At 42.8% G+C, this 21446-nt stretch overlaps 1 protein-coding gene across 7 annotated transcripts in view; it reads right to left on the reverse strand.

Annotated features, from left to right (window-relative positions):
- Positions 1 to 21446, reverse strand: part of LOC121672741 (forkhead box protein P1) — an 87171-nt gene that overhangs the window by 41842 nt on the left and 23883 nt on the right. For all 7 annotated transcript variants that reach the window (XM_042045546.1, XM_042045543.1, XM_042045545.1 and 4 more), the window contains one exon: positions 5748 to 5852. In XM_042045546.1, coding sequence (XP_041901480.1) covers positions 5748 to 5852 — 105 coding nt within the window. The remainder of the gene's footprint in view (positions 1 to 5747; positions 5853 to 21446) is intronic.

The following is a 21446-nucleotide window of genomic DNA, read 5'->3' on the forward strand; positions in this document are numbered from 1 at the left end:
TAATACACTTAATCTAATTATTTTCCATCGAGACACGAGGAAGAAATTTCACTACAAATGGGTGACGATTAATATTACATTAGAAAAAAAAATATTGCACTATTAAAATGAAAGCAGAGTTATACATTCAAGGCACATTTCAAATCGACACCCAAGGCTGACAGCCCTTCAAGAATCCCAGCTCACACATCTCAAAAGATTCTTCAATAACAGGGTTGGGTTTAAGCTTATATGTCAGGGCACAATGCAGCCCTTGTTTACCACCATATGGAGGTGCACACACAGAATCCTCCAAAAGTAAAGAAAGCAAAGGCTTAAAAGGCAGGAGTCAAGAGCCTTCCTTTTGACAAAAGTAGCCTATTTCGACAGCTGATTCCCTCCTTTAAAAGCACACAGCACACATAAAATAAATAAAGGTCACAAAAATTAACAAATCATCATAACTGTCTAATACATCCTGGGCTGGCTGCGGAAAAACAAGATCATTTTGGATTTATATCTCTAAGTATGGGATTTCCTGGACAGCTAATATCCACAAACAATCAGACACAGAGGACCATGAGAAAGAAGCAGCGTTATTTCAAATTTGAGCTGAGAGTCGTGATTTTTAAAGGGCTGAAACAGGAACTGGAGCTGAAATCTGAGGCAAGTAAATTCCTTTACTAGGCACTGATGGACACTGCTGTGTTTCTCTTGGCCTTGGTGGAGGCTTTTAGGTCACTGGGTTTGGGATATTACAGTAGACAAGAATCTTCGAACCACAGAAACTTCAAAAATGACAAATAACTTGAATCTCTCCCCCATGCTCAAAAAAAGAAAAAGCCCTAATGATAATTCTCTAAAAAGAGTCGAACCTTTTTATGAGACCTGTTGCCAATATTAGTGCCACCAAATGATCTCATCTTTCATTCTGGCTAAATTCCAACACACAATTTCATTAACCCAGGTACTGCAGGTGATAAAACTCATTTTTCCCTAAAGAGACAGCTAAAAAGTACCAGTTATACATTTATGAAGTACCAGCAATCAAAATTATGGATTTTCTAAAAGGTTTTTAACTACTTTTATTGAAAGGAAAATCGCTGTCTCAGACTTTTGTGACACTATTGCTAATAATAAATTTTACCATTTAGACATCGCAGTAATACGGTAGACAGTGTCAATAAAAGTATGAAACAAAGATGATCCCTGTCTCTTAAGGAATGCTTTCTGATTACACACCGGAAATTATAATGGGAAACATAAACTAAGTGCACCTTTAAGAGAGGAAAAAAGGGGATAATGCAAGGCAATGGGCCTCGCTACATATACCCCATCAGCACAAGTATTTCATATATATATGTGTGTGTGTGTGTGTAAAGCATGTATAAAAATAAAACAGAAATAAAGTTAAAATAATAAAGTAAATAAAAGTATTAGACTAAATAATGACCTAATGACAATTGTTAATGACAATTAAACAATACAGACAGTATAAAATGCGTAACAGAATACATAACAAAATTTAAAATAAGAGGACAAATAACCATTAAAATAACAAAATAAAAAATCAGAATTAAAGTACATAAATAAATAGATTAAATAAAGAATGAAATAGAAATTCAGGGAGTTATGTGGAGCTGGCATGCTGCTCGCCCGGCTCCGGAGGGATGGGAGCGGGGCTGTGGCAGGGCTGCCGCCGCTCCCGGGGATGCTCCCGGTGCCTCTCCCTCTCCCAGCAGCATTCCCAGGAGCACTAGAGGGCACTGTGGGATTTGGGCCACCCCGGCCTCCGCCGCCGCAGCCGCGGGGGGTCCCGAGCCCCCTGCCCTGGCACGGGGGTTGACCGGGAGGCTGCGGAAGCGCCGGGAACACCGGCACGGCGCCTTCCCCAGCGCGGCGGGCTCGGAACCAGCGGCTGCCGGCGAGCGCGGCCGGGCCGGGTGGGTCCCGCTCGGGACGGGGCCGCATCCCGCAGCTCCCCCCTCGCCCCGGGGGACGACGCCGGCCCTGCCGCGACCTACAGATATCTGAAACACCCACCCACAGCCCAGCCATCCCCCTGCCCTCGCTGCCTATTCGATTAAAAAGCCCGCGCCGTGCGGATGATTTCAGTGCAGAACGCTCCTCCATGCAAACGAGCGCAATTACTGCCTTTGAAACAATTTATGATTTCCGGCGTACTTCAACATGTATTAGCATATACCTGGTTTCTTTAATATACACTTTGTTTTTCCAAAACCACAAACATAGTTGCTGGAATTTCATGTGGAAGTGCTTAAGGGGTTGAAAGTTAACACCTTTGTGAGCCGAGCAGTCTCACAGTTGCTGCTAAACAAAAGCCTCTTTGTAGAACCTTTCTCGAAATGTTTTCTTAACATGTTCCAAGTAGTTTTAGGCAGGCAACTAAAGTAAACAAGATGTTACCATGATAAAAACACTTGTGAAAACATTACAGAGTGCACTTAGTAGTTTCTTTCACATAAACTCCCCTTCGTTTCATCAAAGTTAAATGCACATGAAGCAGATTACCAGCATCACTGCAACACAGGACTGCCAGATCTCTCCAAAGGTCTGTGTCCTTTCTTTTAAAGAATACATTTGATTTAAAAATGGTACAGCCAGGATTAAGCACGTCTAACCCACAATCAAATTACAGGGAAAAAAAAAACGGGGGGTGAGGGCCTGGCCAGATAATAAAACCCTATTCAGTCTTCTTTTTTTGCCCTGGATACCTGGATACCCTGCTGAACAAACCGCCCTCCCTCCAGCCGGGATTTCCTGCACAACTTGCTGTATAAGGGGTATATATTTCTATCTTCAACGGTCTTTAAACACATGCAAATGAAATCAAGGATATAGTCAATTTTGCAGGAAAGTCGCTCTGTGCTACTAATTGCTCCTTTCGCTGCCGCCTGCGAGACGGGCCCTGGTTAACAGGCCAGACACGTGTGCACCTTCCAGCCCTCACCTTGCTCCCTGCAGCTTGGCAGAGGCCACAGGGTCACCGCCCTGAGACTGGACTTGTTTTTGTTTTTAGGCTCAGGGAGTATTCTGGAGCATCCAGGGTGCTGCTGTTTCATTAGGCAGAGCAGCAGCCCCTGCTGCTATCAGTTAGCTCTAACTGATACCGCATCACATGATAACCAATGGCTGATGGACTAAAAAAAGAAACACAACACAGCGATGCTAAAAACTGCAACTTATTTCAAAAAGAAATAGGGAAATAAATGCGTACAATAGCCCATGTATCTGCTGGTTCTGATAAGCATCCTCCTGTTGGCTGTGAGTGAAAGACAACTAGGATCGTTATTTGTACAGTATTTATCTTTGAAATCAAGGGCCCTGTGGTGTACCTCACCTTGGGAACAAACACTACAGAACGATCACAGAAGAGTGTCAAATCTCTGGTTTTGATTTACCAACAGTTATGATATTTCTTCCTCAGGAGGAAAAGAAATGAACCATGTTTTAGACCTGCGAGTCCTTTTTTCTCCCTTAACTGAAGAATCATTTTATTGGTAGACAGGGCTTTCATTCCACATACAACTTCTCTTTGCTTTTTCACAAGTTAAGTGAAATTAAGCAATACTTGATACACAGGCTGTATTTCACTTGGTAAACAAGAGCTTTTCTCTTGAGAGGACCATCGACAGAGTGTCACAGATTATACAAGTATCAGAAAGAAACTTCAAGCATCTACCTGTTATCTTTTCACTGAGTAATGAATTCTGATAAATGGCAACATAATTTAAGGACGGATGCTCCACAGGAGACATGGAAGGCTACGGTATCATTTTCTGAAGCAACACTCACTTCTTAACAGCGTCAATAACTGCTCAGGGACATCCATTTCTGCATTTGTTCTGGGTTAAGTATCTCTCTGAACAGTAAGACTTTGTCTGGACACTGCAGCACTTGAATAATGAGAAAATTTACACAAGTTGATGACTTTAAGAAACTCACACAAAATATTTCTGTTGAAATGTTTCAATGGAGACAAAAACCAGACTGAAAATGAAAAAACTAGAACTGATGGAGCTGCTTCAAGTCCAGCCTGGGCTGGTGACAGTTTTCAGGTTATTCCTAAATACTGACTGCTCCACGGATCTCCTCCAGGTGAACTGGTGGACTGGGTCTACTTACTGAAACATGTCCAAAATACTGTATAAAAAACCAGCCTTGCCTCTACCCGTGCTTGTGACTTAATGTGTTTTCTATGCACGGCCACCTCAAGCAGACCACTCCTCCTACAGAATCTTCCTGAAAGCAGCTGCTCTAACCTGGAACACGGGACTAGCACAGGAAGCAAAGGTGGCACAATCTGACCGTATGTGACCACACACATTATTTTGCTACCTAAGGCTACCACAGCACCTTTCCCTTGCATTTACTGCAGTAAAGATGAGAATTGTTTTAAAGGTCTAAATGCTATAGCATGGCATATGAATATGAATGAGCTGGCAAGTATGGCGAGATTAGCATTCATTTCACTTAAGTGAACAACAGGATGAATTACAAGAAATGAGGCCACCCTTCATGGAAATTTATGACTAGCACCTTCTTATTTTGTAATCCTCTTGTAATGAGAACCTTCTCTTTACTGTACCATTCCACACTTGTAATATATGTTTATAGTAGGACCAGTGCCACTCCTACGAACTCAGGAGGGTTTTGCCAGTGGAACCACAAGTGGTCCATTCTGTTCCGAGAGCAAAACCTTATCTGTATCATCTAACATCACCAAACAAACATCCTGTGCCTGCTGTTGCCCTTCCCTCCCTCACATAAAAATCCAGGGAACCGCCCCAGAAAGAGCAGGTACAGCTGAACCTTTTGGAACGAAGTCTACTTATTCATCCTGAAGAACCTCATGTATTTATGTGGACTAACTTCATGAGATGACTACTCTAACTAGGAAAAAAAATTGTCCCTTTGTGCATTTAAATCATGAACATTGCTCTGGTGGTCGGTCTTCAGTGATCTTACAACTGACCAGCCACGTAACTTGAGCAAAGATCAGTGACAAACCCTCAATAACCTGGATGCACCCACAGCATGTGTGTACCTGGTGTCCTACCCAGACAAAGAACTCTTTTGTGGTGGGAACAGGGGTGAGGCTGATGGTTTAGCTGTGGAGTAGCCATGTGTAAGCTATTAGGACTCTGAGGTCCTTCCCTGCATCGGGATGCACGCACTACCACACACTAGTCCATAATGCACTGTTTACGCAACGCGTAAAACTGTGTTCTTTGGCAGCGAGGAAAAGGTCTGCAGCAAACTGCAGGGGCCCAATTAATATAATTATAGTTTATTTTTAGTAGTGTAGACTTTGTTCATTAGTTACTTATTTGACATAAATTAAATTTCACATGATGTTCTGCAATTCTCTGTTCAATTATGGAGTTAATTTAAGACTAGATTTTTAAATTAAAGTGAAATCAAGGTTAAAACAAGGTTTTATTATTTACATGATCGATACTGCAACTTAAAAATTATTTAAATAAAACAAACAAACAAACAAAAAGCTGCGGAACTGCAAACACTATTTTAGAGTAATACACTGAGCAAGACCATAATTTCCCCATGGGGCTAATTTACTATCCCCTGTTAAAACGTTCTTGAGCCTGATCCAAAAGCCACTGAAGTGAAAGGGAGCTCTCTGTTGACTTCAATGGGCTTTGCATCAGGCCCAGGGTGAGTGACAGCACACAAAATTTAAGGGCATGCTTTCTGTACAATGCAAGTGCCAAAAAAACCATCCTTACTTTAGAAACGACTGGAAGTCTTCACATACTGCTTCACAGCCTGGCCATTTGCATACGCCGTGTCCGTACAGCGGGTGGCTGTGTGAGTGCTCCTCGTGGGATAAACTGGAGGGGAGAAAGAGAAGAGAGAAGAAGTGCTGTAAACTGAATGTACCGTGACAATTCATCCTCATAAAGACTCTTAAAGAGCAGCGAACACCAGATCCTGAAGCATCTCCAACATCTCACAGTACCTGCCTGACTCTTGCCCGTGGTTTTTCAAAACAGAATTAAATACCATTTGCAGTGTGAAACATGTGTCATTCTTACTTAGCTATCCTCCTACATTTCATTCATTAATTAAGAGGTTTGTAAAGAATTTAAATTAACATGGACGGGGGAGAAATCATTTGACAGATCTGCTTAATACCCTGCTAGATATTTTGCTAAGAAATTTATGAACATTGCGTATCTACAATTCAACTTCATCGAGAAGTCATCTCCATACAGCAATGTCCCATTTTACCATAACACAGCTGGACCTGAGGCTTTCCTCATGGCTAGAGAAAGGAAAAACATTAAATTTGGAGCCTTGGCTTTCCCACCAGGTTATTTATTTACTGTGTTGGTGTTTTTTCTGGTTGTGGTTTTTTTTTTTTTTTTTGTTCTTATAGGCTGTTTCCTTGCACAAATGCAGCCCCCTTATATATCCCAAGAAAGAAGATTCAAGATACATTTTCAAATGCAAAATTCACCATGAAGAAGAGGAGCCATGCAATCTAAGAATTCCTCAGTATGATGGGTTAGTGGGGGCTATTAACCTTGCTAAGACTGGGCAGGAGCATCACAGAATCTCCTAACTTCTGAACCCAGTGTTAAAGAAAAAAATTCATATGAGCACTAAGGGGTTAATCCTTCAGCGGGATTCCAATCAATACGTAATGATTTGGCTGCACTGATCCAAGTCATGAGATGCTTTGATCCAGGCCATGTGGTGCTCAGGGAAATGTATCTGTTGCACTAACTGATGAACCATATTCTAAAATATCTTCTTTATTCAACTTCTGCATGGAAACTTCTTAAGGAAAGGAATTATTTTTTTCAACAATCTCCATAACCTTAGATGACTTTAAAAGCAAAATGTCAAAAAAATATTGAAATCTCTATTTTATGCTCACATACATGGGTATTCTTCATGGCAAAGCTTTTTGCTACAGTATGTCTGTGCTGTATTATGGACTTCAAACATACACAAAGGATATGAACACATACCAGCATCTAGGTGTGGCTTTAATGACTTACTTCATTCTGGATTACAGGTAACGTTATGGACAAATGCCTACTTTCTGTCATTTTACTTTTACACATGTGGAAATGCTGTTTATTCTTCTTCTGTAGTATTATCTGTCTGTGCCCTCTGACAAAATTGTGTTCCTGTATTATTTCAGATGCACTGAGTAGCCAGATCACTGTAAAATACTCCCGAGATGTCATCCCAAATGCAAACAACTTGGAAGAGGAATTGCTGCCCAGATTCTGCCACTTTTGACTTTAGGCCTGATGAGAATCTGAAGATTACAGAAGGTGGTATTTAAAATTATTTTACATTTTAAAAAAAGTAATTTAAGAAGTACTGACTAGAAAAGGTATTATGAGTTTTACATGAACCTAATTCATTATTTCATTAATATCATTAACATCTTCTTTTTTACATATAGTTCTTCAAGCATAAACATACGTATGTGCAAGGTAATTTCCTAAAAAAACAACAGTAGGTGAAGAGCTTTACAAAGGCCTTTTCTATATAGGAATATTAGACTGATTTAACTGAATCAGTCTTTTAAAAAATGTTCAAGTGAGGAGAATCTCTGTGAAGTTTTTAAAAGAACAAAGGAACCGATGCATTCTTTGCAAGGAAATTTAAAAAATCCCACACCACACATTTCCTCAGCTGAGGAAGAGGGAGAATGGCTGAAGAAACACCATCCACCCAAGCCAAACAGGCATAGGGTCAAACATTCTCTGTACACATCAGAAAAATTCAGAAAATAACAGGGTTTATCATCTGCTTCCGAACCGGGATACAGCAAAGGGTGAGAAAAGAAGCTTTCACGCTAACATTCCATTGAAGTCCATGAAGACTACATATGAGAGCTATGATTTCAGAGTGTTTGGAAGACCCCCGCCCCCCCCCCAAAAACCCCAGCAGTGTATGAATCTGCCCAGTGCATGTTACCCACACACTGCGACGTGTGACGCCAAGTAAGGAGTCAGTCCCCCATGGGGTTTAAGCACTGTAAATCTCATTATAATATCAACAGGAGTCACATGGCTTAAACCCCCAGCAGGGATTTTTAAAGTTTCTCTGTGAGAGCCTAAAGGCCATGGCCGAGTCAACGGAAAGAGCCCTACCGAGATTTGTATTTATTTTTTAAATCCAAGTGCAAATCTCTTTTCTTTCCAGGGAACTTGCACAAGACAAGACAAACTATGTAGGACACGACACCCTGGCATTGCATCCAAAGAAAATGACGGAATGACCAAGACAATATCAAACTCTGAATGATGCTCAGGATGTCAAAGGCTCGTGCTGTCAATAACCATAAAGGCTGGTGCTGACTGTAAACGGGAACTTAAAAGATCACTTTGCTAACACGATGCTATGTGTAACACGCTTAACACCTACGCAGAGCTTCCACTGCCATTCAACCAAGCAGAGGAACTACTTCAGCTTACCAAATATAAGACATTTCAAAGAGAAAAAACCCCTCAGTACTGAAAGACAAGCACTGTCCCCCTCTGCAGGCACTGTGCCATTCCAAAGGCAGTGACTCCCATCTTGCTCAGGGGGGTTTCAGCAGTGCCTTTCGGTGACCTTTATGTGTCAGTATCAGATTACTGCTATTTTATCTATCGCACTTTTGAAGATATTATAGATTGCCACTTGTTCCCTGATAGAGCCTGAAGAAGCACCTCAAAACAAAACAAAGAGCGGGTTTATACAGAAGCGGATGTAACGCACAAAGGATACAGCCGGTGAAAATGAATGGAGAACTCTGTTGAACTGATCTAAGTGCTCACTTTGTTTGAACAAGCAGAGGTAGAAAAAGAAGATTTTAATCCGGTACATAAATAAACAGCTTTTGTGAGCACAATGCAAACCTATAATCTGAAATTGTTCACTGATATTCTGCCTGCACGCAAGCACAGCTTCTGTAATCTGGATGCATCCTTGGTCTCGCTGCCGCAGACAGACTTTCAGAAGATCTGAGCATTGGCAAGCAGAAGCAAGTTCTAGGTCTGTTTGATTTCTAATGACACATTAGAGTAGGTGTTTGTTTCTGTCACCCTCTCCTTCCCAGAAATGCATATTCATGGTGGGGTACTGGTGATGCAACAGTAGTTAGAGGAAATGATTTTATAACAAGACATAATTTTCAAAGTAGTGAAGAAATAAATGATGTAAATTCAAGACAATGTGGTTTTTTTTCTCTTAGTAAGGTACTTGCATAAAAAACAGTTAATACAATAGAATTACTTCCAAATAATGCAACAGTGATGCATTATTACATCAAAGTACAGCAAAGAACACTCTGGCAAGTGAAATGTCTTGCGTAAGTCACACACGACATACAAGAGAGTAACAAAATCCATGTACAAGGCTGAAAACTGTGTAAGTGTCCAATCATCTTCTGCTGTCCCCAGCTCTGTTTCCAGTACAGAGGGGAGGGGAGAAGGGACAAGCACTTCCACAGCTCCTCTGGGCTTGCTGGATAGAGGAAAGGAAATTTTACCTCTTCCTTCTTCACCCTACATTGCCCCATAACCCCAAGGATCTCCAGGGGGTCTGGAAGCAATTTCACCTCCTATTCCTACAGGGATGGCAGTTGAAGCTGGGACTTGCACAGCCCACTCCTGCCAGCCATTCACCTTTTGGAATACACCTGCTGTGCTACAGCATCCTGGAAGAACCACACTCTGGGACACAAAAGCACAGGAGACAGGGACGCCAGAGACAGCTAAGTGCTGATGGAGAGTAAAAATGACACCCCAAAGTGAGATGGGTGTTGGGGAAAGCAGTGACCAAAGACCCAGTGTGAAAGCTCCCTGTGCTCTTTAAATGGTTAAATTCAACCCACATTTATTAACCACATGGAATTGGGTACTGCGCTTGTACACACTGGCTAAAAAGACACGGGTAGATATAAAATCCAGCTAGAGCAAAAGCCTCAGCGTCTGTACTTCTGCCACACAGTGGACCATATTTTAAATATTCATGATGCTGACATACTTCATAATTCCACTCTCTCTCTTCCACATCTGCTTGGGCCAGTGATCTTTGCCAAAACACTGAGGGAAGTCAGTGATGTAGAGAAGCATCCTTGACTTTCTAGTACAGTTATGAAGCATCTGCTCACGTTCTAACAGAGCTCAGAACATGCCTGAGCCACCTGCACGCTGAAAAATCAATACTATGTCTCCTGCTTTCCTCCTGGAAGGAGCTGGAGCACAGCACCCTCACAAAGTGCAGAACTGTCTTTTTAATTTTATTTCATTCCTCAGGTTCAATGGGAAGTGACCTCATCTTTGCCAGCTGCCATGAAACTGATATCCGTGTACAGCCCAGGCAGGAGCGTGGGGCTCTGTCTCACACCACATTCCCCCTCTCTCTGATGTAGATGGCACAGCCATTGAGGCAAAATGCCACAGTTTTGGTTCTGTACAGGAGAAAGAGACACACAGCTGGGAACCAACACGGCTCTCCCAGAGCTGTGACTGCCCGGTGAGCTCTGAAGCTCATCAGAAGGCACCAAAAGAATAAGGCTGCTGAAAAAGTCGCAATTTTCTGAGTCAGAAACACTCACTGGATCTGATTTTAAAATGAAATGGAGGCAGTAATGATTAAATCCTGGTACTAACTGTACTCAAGTACAAGTTCCTGCCTTCTTGACAGAATCAACCGAACAAAGATGTATTTTGCAGTGAAGTTCCACTGGAGCAAATCCCTTCAAACTCAGTAAAGTGGTGCAGCACCTCTTTCCTCTCTAAACTGTCAGTTAAAGAAACAACAAAAAAATCCTTCTGGATACTCATGCTCCTGTCCAAGCCTCAGGAACCACCCAGGAAGCAGGTATGTGATCTAAACAGGGGACTGTTCAGGCAGGGTGATGCCTCTTCATCACTGGATAAAGCTTAACAGAAGGTCATGGGCCTGCAGGAGAGGTGGCATTTGATGTGAGTGGTCAGTGACAGCTCTTTCTACAACTGGCTTGCAAATTTTGGATGCTTTTTAGAGGAGCATTTCTCCTCTTCCTCACTACTTTAGTCCACGTCCAGACCTAGGACTAGAAGCAGCTCATGTTTTACATCAAACCCTATTGGAAGTAACAGGAGGGTATATTACATTTTAAATGACTACACCAATTTAAGACAAATCAAGTTAAAACTGCAGCCCACAGGCTGAAATCCTCTCTTCTAATCGGTGTGCACTAACTTGTGTACTCCTGTAGCATAAGAAAGAAAACAGCAGTGCTTATTTTCTTACAGCAGGCCACCTGTGCACCCCGAACCACTGCCCCCCCATGGCACTACTCCCTAAATTCCTGTTTTGCAATGAGAACACTGGAGAATTTGAAGCAAGACTAAGACAAAATCTGGCTGACATTCCCCTGCCCTTCTACCCCCACCCTCACTGCAAAGAGCAGAACCAGACTGGATAATTATAAGCATCATCTTCTGGTTTTGATCTATCCACTGATGGTTTGGACTATTAATCAACGTTATGACCCTCCAGCACTTGAACACATCCTCCTTCCAGTGGCAGGCCCTCTTCCAGCCCTGCAGAAAAACTGCCACAGGCTCTGGACAGTCACTGCCCTACATCCCTTCCTTGGAGGAATTAAATGTCTTTCTAGAGCATTTTAAAGAAATGCCCATTGCAAAAAATCCATCACTTATCTCAGGTGCACATTCCATTCCTGCACTTGAACTAACGAGTTTCTCTGTGATTTAAAACTCTTATTTTTTTATTTCAACCTTGTGCCTAGGTACTGTAGTGAAAAGTACATCAAATATACCCAGACACACACGATTTGAAACGCTGGATTTTAAATTCCAGCACTGCTAACTAATGAGAACAATTTTTTCCTTCTTCTTCTTTGTAGCATCACTTCATGTACTTACATACCATAATCACATCCTCCTAGAGCCTCTATTTTTCCAGGGTGTAGATCTTTAATTCCCTTTAATCTGTCTTCATAGCCTATTCCCTCCAACTCCTTTATCATCCTAGCTGCTCTCCTCTATATTTGCCTCAGCTTCTCTTTATCCTTTCTCCAAGAGAGTGGCCAATTGAACATCACACTCAATGTGGTTTAACTGGTTCTGCATAAAGTAGAACAGGAAAAAAAGAAAGGACTCGGATGCAACACGCATGTTTATGCCTCCCATGACTGCATTTACCTTTTTGACTAAGACATGGCAAAGAGTGTCCCACCTTAATTTCTCAACCCCAATTATGCCTCAGCCATTTCCCACACAACTGATGCTGAGCAGCTGACGTGTCATGTCAAACCCGCAGTTTGGAATTTTGATTTCCTAGCTGGGCTACTTTTTACTTATCCCTGCTAAATCTCATTTTATTCCTCTCTGAACAGTCTCCTAATTTATTCAGATTAAAACGGATTGATTCAGTATCTTATTTTCATTAGGAAAAAAATGTGATCCAACTACTTTCTTGGGTTTTTGGGGCTGGGGGGATGTTCTGCGGGTTTTTTTCAGTTTTTTTTTTTTTAACACTGACTTTCAGCACAGCAATCCCATCCCTCTTACACACCCAATTCGCATGGCAGAGAGAAGTGGCAGTGGCAGAGCTTTGGCCCCAGTTCAGCAACCCTTTTAAGAACATACACAAGTATAAAAACACAGGATTAGACCTTGGACTTCACTGAGACCGAGGTGTAAAATTACCAGTGAACGTACATACTTTGTAAAAAGATCCTGTTTGCCAACCTTATTTTACTGTAATTTATATTCTGTTGTAACATTTAAATTTATAGTAAAAGAAAACACTGAGAAACAAGATCTATTCTTGTTCAACAAAATTCTCTTCTGTTACATTTAGAGTTGAGGCAAGTCTTCCACTCTTATATAAACCAGTGATACGTCAACAAATATGATTAACAGGGATTATTCACGTCAGTATTTTTCACCCCTGTCCCACAGGCACAACAAAACCTGTGCAGAAGGTGACTGCCACATCACACACAGCCTGGCAGCTCGCTGTGGGGGCCTTCGCCCACCCCACACCCCTGCAGCAGCAGCAAAGTGCCCTTGGGGAAATGTTTATAAAAATATAATTAAGATAAATAATGACTCCAAGGGAGAACTACAGCTAGAGCATTGCATTGTCTCTGCCACATGCTTTCCCCTTGGAAGAATGCTGTTTAAAAAAGCACTAAAATCGAGAGGACACAAGCCTGCTTCCCCAGGGAAGCATGCTGAATCATACAGGTAGTGTAAATATCATATGCTGCTGCAGGTGCTAGGCGGTCTATTTGTTTGTGTTTACTAAAAGGCATAACAAATAGTCCCACTAAAACAGAACAACACTTGGCATTGCAGTGACAGGTACCAGAGCAGCCACAAATCACATTCATGTGTTCAGGATCTGAACTGCTGGGAAACACTAGAGCTTCACCCTCCTTTGTGGGAGGGCCTCTTTGCTGTGATTTGCCCCCCTCCGGGGCAGCATTGCCATGTAGAGCACAGAGAAGCTCAGCATCCTTCCTGAGCAACCCACACCCAGGGAAAACCATGCAACAGTGGGAAAGCAAGCCAAAAAAAGACAAGAAGTACAGAACAGACTTGCATGACATACATGGCCAGCTAACACCGTTTACAGCTTTGCAACTTCTGAGTTAATTCACAGTATAAACAACAAGGAAAATGTTTCTTCCGAGCAAGACTTCCTGTAAACTGTTCATTAGAGCGCGCGGGGCGCAGGGCTGTGCACCTGCTGATTAACCATGCGCTCCAAGAATAAACACAAACCCCAGCCAGCCAGATTGTTCTGGAATTTGCTCTGAGCTGATTTTTCTTCCCTCATGTTATAAATTGGATTCTACAATAAAACAAACAGCAGAACATAGGTTGCCCAGAGTTAAAATCTACGTTTTACACTACATTGACCACAGCACCCACAGGCACAGCTACAATGTCTTTCTATGAATGGGACAGATTGCCATATGGATGCAGACACTGAACAAGCTGTACAACTCCTGGCGACAAGTGCCTAGGGGACTGTCCTATATTAGCACCACCTGTGCTGTGGAAATTGTGCTCTGTGTATGAAATGGTATTTAAGGGCCCACTGCAATGTTATTTTTGAGTATACACAAAAAGGAAAATTACAGTTAAAAAGAATTTGCTGGCTAGCGGATCTGTTGCTCAGTTCCCGAGATCATTTCCCAAAGGAATGGCTCTCCTCTTTATTCATGCAGCCCAAAATGACAAGCTGCAACACATATTAGCAGTTTCCCTGCCTGGGCTTATACCATCCTTTTAATGACAAGAATCTACTTTATAATATATGTACGTTTCCCTGATCACACAGAAGAAATTACAGGCCTCCTACCTTACCACCACCAGCTATACAGAAAAACACCCCATGGCATTTCACAAATGTTGCTCCACCAGCAAGCAGTGCAATATAAATTTTCCCTGGGCTCTCGATTACCAGATTTAAATGTGCATCTCTCTACTTTGAAAATACAACTGTGTCTGCCTGACAAAAGTAGAGCTCCAGATTAGCACAAGATGTCGAGGGAGCAGGGAGAAGGGAAAAGTAGGGAAGAGATGTTTGAGCAGTATCTACCTGCTCTACGAAAAAGAGATTTCCCCCTCTCCAAACTGCGAGAAAAAAAAGGATGCCAAGAAAAAGTAAAGTAAAACAAATTGAATTAAAGAAAAACAGTTGTAAAGTGAACATTACAACCTGGTAAAAATGATGTCATTTTATTGAGAAACTCTTTTTTTTTCCATTAAACCACAGTGAAACGGATAAAGTTTATACAGCTTAATGGTGGAGTTTTACTTTAAATGCTGCTCAGTATCTTAGCAGTACGATATAACATGATATAACAGCTGTCATACTAACTGCTCCATTTTTATTGAACAGCACAGAAAATAGTCACACACAAGCCACCTAACTCCTCTACTTCTACAGCACTTTCAAGGGTGTTTCTGTTCTCAGATTGTGCTATATATGTTAAAAAAATAACACAGCTCTTTATCAGCTCCCTGCTCAGCTCTTCAGGACCATCAGACCTGAGCAAATTCTGAGGAAGGACGACTTGCACATAGGAGGAAATAAAAAGAAACAGAAATCCACAGTGCAGTAAACCAAAACCAGGTCCCTTTTTAAGAGTACTACATAAACACCTCTAATAAAAGAAGAGGACAAATTTTCATTGGACTTTAAGTATTTAGACAGGAATGTTTTAATAAAAGTTTAACTGCAAAGTGCATGCAATTAACAGAAAGCCATCAGCTATTTCTCTGGTATGTAAAAATAGCATTAAGCTGTATTAAATGCACGTGTAAGTATCTCAGTTGCAAGAAAAGGGAGGAGATATGCAAAGCACTCAGATATCAAACAATGATCTGTTGGCCAGATGGAGGAATAAAACAATACATATGCTAAAATTTGGAAAAGTTCTGTTAGGCGTCTGCCAAGGCTCACCCAATCTATTTTAAGTGCTTTTTGATACATTAGCTTAGTGTTTGGAGTTGTACAACTGATGGTTATTACACAGGACCAGAGAGCAGCGAAGCGCTGGCGTGCAGGAGCTCCTCGACGCCGGGGCAGCTTCCCAAGCATCAAACCCAGCACGCTCCTTCAGCCAGGGGCCACATTAAATATTCACAGGCTGGTTAACTTTGCGTCTTCATAGGGAAAACCAAGTAAAATAAACTGCATTTAGTTTAGTGAAGGAATTCCCTGAGAAGTGTGATTAAGGAGCTCCTGGGCAGACTGAGGAGCAAGTGGAATTGTACAACTGATTTAGCACCGTGGCAGACGGTGGGTGCGGGCGACGCAAAGGAGGCTCCACACCCGCATCTGAAAAGCACGAACAATAAAAAGTGCCTGATAAGGCTCAAAACTGAAGATTAACAGCCCCAGGTCTGAGTCACAGCCAGTGTTTTTTCAAAGCTGATTACAGAAGAGTGACTCAGAGGGGAGCCCGTTCAGTAACTGGTGATGATTTCTTTGGCAGGGGAGTGAGTGCCAAGGGATCAGGCACTGGGACACTTTGGGCTGTACCTGCACAGAATAAATGGAGATGGCCAGGCCAGTGCCCTGCTGTCACAGTGTCCTCATCACCAACAGCCCAGGCAGTCCCCAAAGCCATTCCAGGCGCAATGAGAAGGACAGCAGCCATGTGGAAAGCAGGATGGTTTATCAGATACTCAGCTGGGCATCCAGCTCGAGTCTCCCACTCCAACCTGGCTCCACAGCAAGGATGGAGGCACCTGAGCTGCTCAGACCATGGGTAACAGCACAAGGGTCATTATGGGGTTTGAGTACATGAAGCAGCTGAATACCTTTTGGGAGGAAAGGCCCCAGGAACACCTATTTCTTAATGGAGAATGGATCTGAGGTAACCTAATCCAACGCTACTCTGCTCATGGTAAAGGATAATGAACTAAAATCAGCTGCAGGGAGCAACTGAGGGGAGCTGACACGGCTGAGCAGATTTGATGCTGGCACCAGTGCAGAATGAATGCCAGGGACTAAGTGGAGAGGCTGGCCAAGAAAGGATCGGGCCCTGGGAGCATATGGACTGCAGGCTGAACTGTTTCATCCCGAGCATTAATAACGGACCCAAGTCTGCAACTCTTAATTGTGCTGAATCCTAATGCCCTCATCTGAGGGCCTTGGGATTTTGATGGAGGATCAGCTGGCATGGAAGATAACAACAGTAAAACACGAGGCATTAGGCCTAAGCAGCAGATCAATGGTCTGCCATGCCATTCCTCACTTCCCTTCAGTGCCTTCTCCAGACTCTGTCCTCCTGCCACACTGGCAAGAAAATGCAATTTTAAAATCCCCTTGTTTATCCCATCTATTTTTCCTATGAGACGGCTGCTTGCTTATGTGGAAGGACAAGACTCAAGTATAGTTGGAAAGGGTATAAAGGCAATGAGGGGAAGAGATGGGACTGCTGGCAGATGGAGAAAGGTTTCTTGGGCACATAGCCTTTAACTGCAACTCCTCACCTTACCTCTGGTAAACACCAGATGCACTTCTTAAATTAACAGGTCTGGACCTTCATTAACACACTCGTTTATGTACAGCCTCCACCATCCTGGCTCTGCTGCAGTCAGTACAGGATGGTGCAAGGTGATGGGACCGGTACAAGGTGTCCAACAGCTCCACAGCACCCCCAGACCTCCCAGTTCAAGCCCAAGCTGGAGCAATCTCTGCCCACTGCAAAGCACTGATGAATACTGCACCATTCTGCTTCTCCAAACCTACCCACACGGGGAATATTCCCAAGCATGCAGGTTTCAGGATGCCCACTGTTCATCAGCTTATACAGTTAGTAGCCACTGGAAGTGACCAGTCATCCTCCTGCTTTGTTTTGGTGCTTTTCTTAAGAAATTGATCAAGTTTCTCCCACATAAGATGCAGTGGAACGAGATGGAAAGTGGGTACTGTCCCTGACATTTCTAAGCACAGCAGATGTACTTAACTGGCTCCCGCTATTTATTTATTTACCTGTGTAGAGGAAAACTGCTTGTTACTGAAGAAACCCAAATGCTGGTAAGATGATGAGAGGTTTGCATGCTGGTTGATGGTCTCACTTTCCCTTATCCTGAATGAATACAAGTATCTATAACAAAATATTTCCCTTAGGGTACTGATGACTGAGGTATGTTTATTGCATTGAGTGAATTTATATATATAATCAGTACAATAAACATTATTAAATTGTCTGAGTAAAATCAAAGCATGAAACACACAGTCAGTGCTGAATTCTAATGATGCTGAATGCCCGTGATTGCATGGGGAAAGGATCTTAACAAGCCTTGATTTGAGCTTTGGCATCCGCCTCACAAATCACACGAAATGTTCTCTCTTTAATAGTGCTGAATATTGATAAATGTCTCTGCACGGCACAACAGGGAAGTTGGTCTCTATTGGCAATCTTTACCAAAGTGTGTTTTTTCCTTCTCTACACTCAAGGGTTTACCCTGAATGATTTAATTATAATTTTCCTTGTGTAAGACAAATTAAAGAGGAGAGTAGGAGTGTCATGCCAAAGCAGATTATTTACCTCCTTAACAGATTGCTGTGCACCAAACCCCAGAGCTGCTGCTGCTGCTACTTACAGAAACTGGGCAAAATGTGGGACAAAAGCATAGATGTAATATACATTTAAAGCCCAAATGAATGAAAGCATTAACCCATTATTTATAGCTGGAATTGTTTCATTCCCAGGGAAGCCTTACACATGGAGCATGCAGAAACCAAGCGCAGCACCATGAGGCCCAGGAGGGAGGGTGCCTCCTGCTTTTGAATGTATTTTTGCTTTTTGAATGTCCTGGGTGACTCTGGCCATCCACCCGCCGTTTGCTTCTTTTGCTGTCAGAATTGTGCTATCACTGGGCCCCAAGCACAGCAGCCCCTCAGTGGGCAGTGTCACCAGAGCTGTGTCCCCGCAGCCTGTGCAGAACCCCAGCCTGGGCTGGCGGCACGGCGACGCGTGGGCACGCCAGGCAGCCAATGACTACTGCTCCTGCTATTTTAAACCCCTTGTTTATAACCAGAATGTGTTTTTATCCAAGACACAGAGCAGATCTGCTGCTTGCCTGCTGATTCTAACACAGGTGCCTCCTGTCTCGCAGGTCTGGAGCAGCCTTGCAACCTGAGCTGTGGGATCAGGAACCCCCTAAAACACAGCCTGAACTATCTCAATGACATGTGCCAGAGTTGACAGTGATGATAGTAACTCCCACATAACCAACTTGCCTCCTGCAGCCCACTCCTTCGCAAAAGCCCAAGAGAAAGGGGTTGAAAACAGCTTTACAGCACACCCTAAAAGTTAATGTTACCTGTATATGATTATTTATGGCTGCTGGGCAGTCGTTATGATGTGGCTGTGCTTAACTGCTAGGACACTTACAGATTTTACTATGTGTTTTTATTGTTGGTTAAATCTAAATAAATAGCTCTTGGTTGTATCAGACCAGAGCCAACAGCCAGTTGCACAGAAGGTGCAGGAATGAGGGGGAAAGCCACGAGTCAAAAACCTGCTCTGGCCAGCCCAGGCTGTGACTTCTGTGACAGAAGGTAAAAGGGCTGATACCTCCCTGGTGAGCCCTTCCCACAGCCCCATCTGACCGGAGCCTGGGCTAGGGACTGCCTCCAAAAGTCTCCTTTGATTTGTTGTGCTGAACCAGATGGGTACAAGAACACTCATGGATTTCACTCTAAGTCCAGCAAACTCATGGTCCCACCAGACCCATGATTTTTCTCTAGTCTTAACCTTTGCAATCAAAAAATTACTAAACTCCTGCTTGTGCCTGTGCTCTCTCTTTTGCAAGCCCACTAAAATTTCACCTTCTGTGAGCTGTCAAACATACATGTGATGGCAGAGCACAGCAACTCTTCCCTCTCCGCTCACTCCCCGCCCTGAACTCCCCGCCTGTAGATAAATACCCTTTCAGAAAGGAAACCAGTGCACAATATCTCACCAAGAGGAGCTTCTGTGTCACATGAAATCCAGGCAGGCACCACGGTGCCTGATGAGAATGCAACAAAACCCTTAAGTGCATCAGGAGGCATTCTCCTGCCTGTAGTCTCCTGCTCTACTTATGGATAAACATGTAATTCAATAACTGCAGCAAATGGATGGTGTAAACCCTCCATGTACCAAAGAGAAGCAGGACAAAGCAAAGTCTGTGGCTCTCTTATTTGTATTCCTAAATATACCTATTTTGTATTTTGATATTTCAGAGAACTCAACAGATATGCAAGGAAAGTATAAGGCAAGCTTAATAACACAGCTATCGACTACTCCAGCACTGAGCATTTAGTCTTCTAAACTAAGACAATCTCAAACAATACCATGGCATGTTTATGCCTTCCTAATAAATCTGGAACTTCACTAATAAAAGCATGTGTATCACCTTGTCTGTAGATCCCAGCTGCCTCCAGGCCACAATTACAGGACTCAGACACATGGACTTCCAGGTCTGCTCAACAGTATACACAGAAAATTCTTACTTCAGAACAGATTCCTGTGTTTCTACTGGCTTTCAAACTGAACTGAATCTGTTTCCTGGTTTAGATTGCCATTAGCACACAGCACGTGCCTCTATTCAGTGAAAGAAGATCCATCTCACTGCATGGGTTTTTACTTTATATACTTGGTAAGAAAAACATAGATAAAAAATGTACTGGAAAGCCATAAACCCATCTTGTTCAGTTCTACATGCAGCAAAAAGGGAATTAATGTTTAATAAACATCAAATTGTTTTTAGTATCCCATGTAAGTCTTCAGGAGAAGCACATCCTTGGCATGCATTATAAACATATTCACTGATGTTCCCCCACACATCCTTGCAATGGGTATATAAAGGATGCCTTACACACACAGCGCTTCTTCCAACAGTGGGTGTGCTCTCCTTTAAAATCTATCTATTCCCAGCAGCACTATTTTCTTAATATCAGAAAGATATAAGAGGTATTTATATAGCTTCCCTATCAATCTACTTTCAGACCACTAGAAATACAAACTCTATGGCTTAAAAATTCCATTATCCTCTTTCTAATGAATGAAAGGAGGATGGAAAGACAAAGCCATCAGTTTCCATAAAATCCAGCTTTCACTAGTGTCTGCTATACCATTTCTAGATGGGCAAAAGGACTCTCCTGAATGCAAAGGAGCACTGCCCTCCCCACTGCGCCCACTCCTCGAGACCCTTCCTCCTCCTCCTCCTCCTCCACCTCCAGCAGCGATGCCGAGGCTGCAGCCGGTGCTGGCACCCACGGCCCCGGTGCCTGGGCCTGTCTATCTCCCCAGAAGCAAAAGTTACATTGTTAGACACGCCTCAGTGAAATCTGGGGGTGTAAAGAAACAAACCCACAATAAAGCATCCTCTGGAATAAAGCAGAGCCTGCGCCGAGAAGCACGTCAACAGACAACCCCTGATTTAAGCCATTTCTTTTAACAATGCAAGCTGAGCAAGTATAAATTAACTCACATTTTTAAAAGCCAAACAACACCAGTTAGCTAATTTTATCAGCACTTTAAAAAAAAAAAAAAAAAAGCAACTTTGTTTTAGAGAAACCTGGTGAACTCAAGCCTACCCTTTCTTGTGAAAGCAGGTAATACAGAGTAAAAAAAAGGCAAACATCTTAGATGAGATGGGGCACTGCATTTTGGTAGAAAAATGGGGACTGTACTGACCAACAGATGTTCTTGCTCAGCTCCAGCCTGTAAACCCAAAGCAAATGAGTACCACCACCCGTGATGCAAAACTCAAAACACCCCCAGCTTCTTCACACTTCCCAATACGCTTATCCAATGCACTTCCAATTAGCTAATTGTGCCCACAGTGATCCAATTAACAAGCCATAAAGATCTGAACAAAAGGAGCATATTCTGCCCAGTGGAGACTCTATTCAACCACGCCAATATCAGACAGAGC

Source organism: Corvus kubaryi, unplaced genomic scaffold (assembly GCF_017639235.1).
Source record: "Corvus kubaryi isolate FWS band 111438036 unplaced genomic scaffold, C.kubaryi_AGA036_p1.0 64923, whole genome shotgun sequence".
NCBI lineage: Eukaryota > Metazoa > Chordata > Aves > Passeriformes > Corvidae > Corvus > Corvus kubaryi.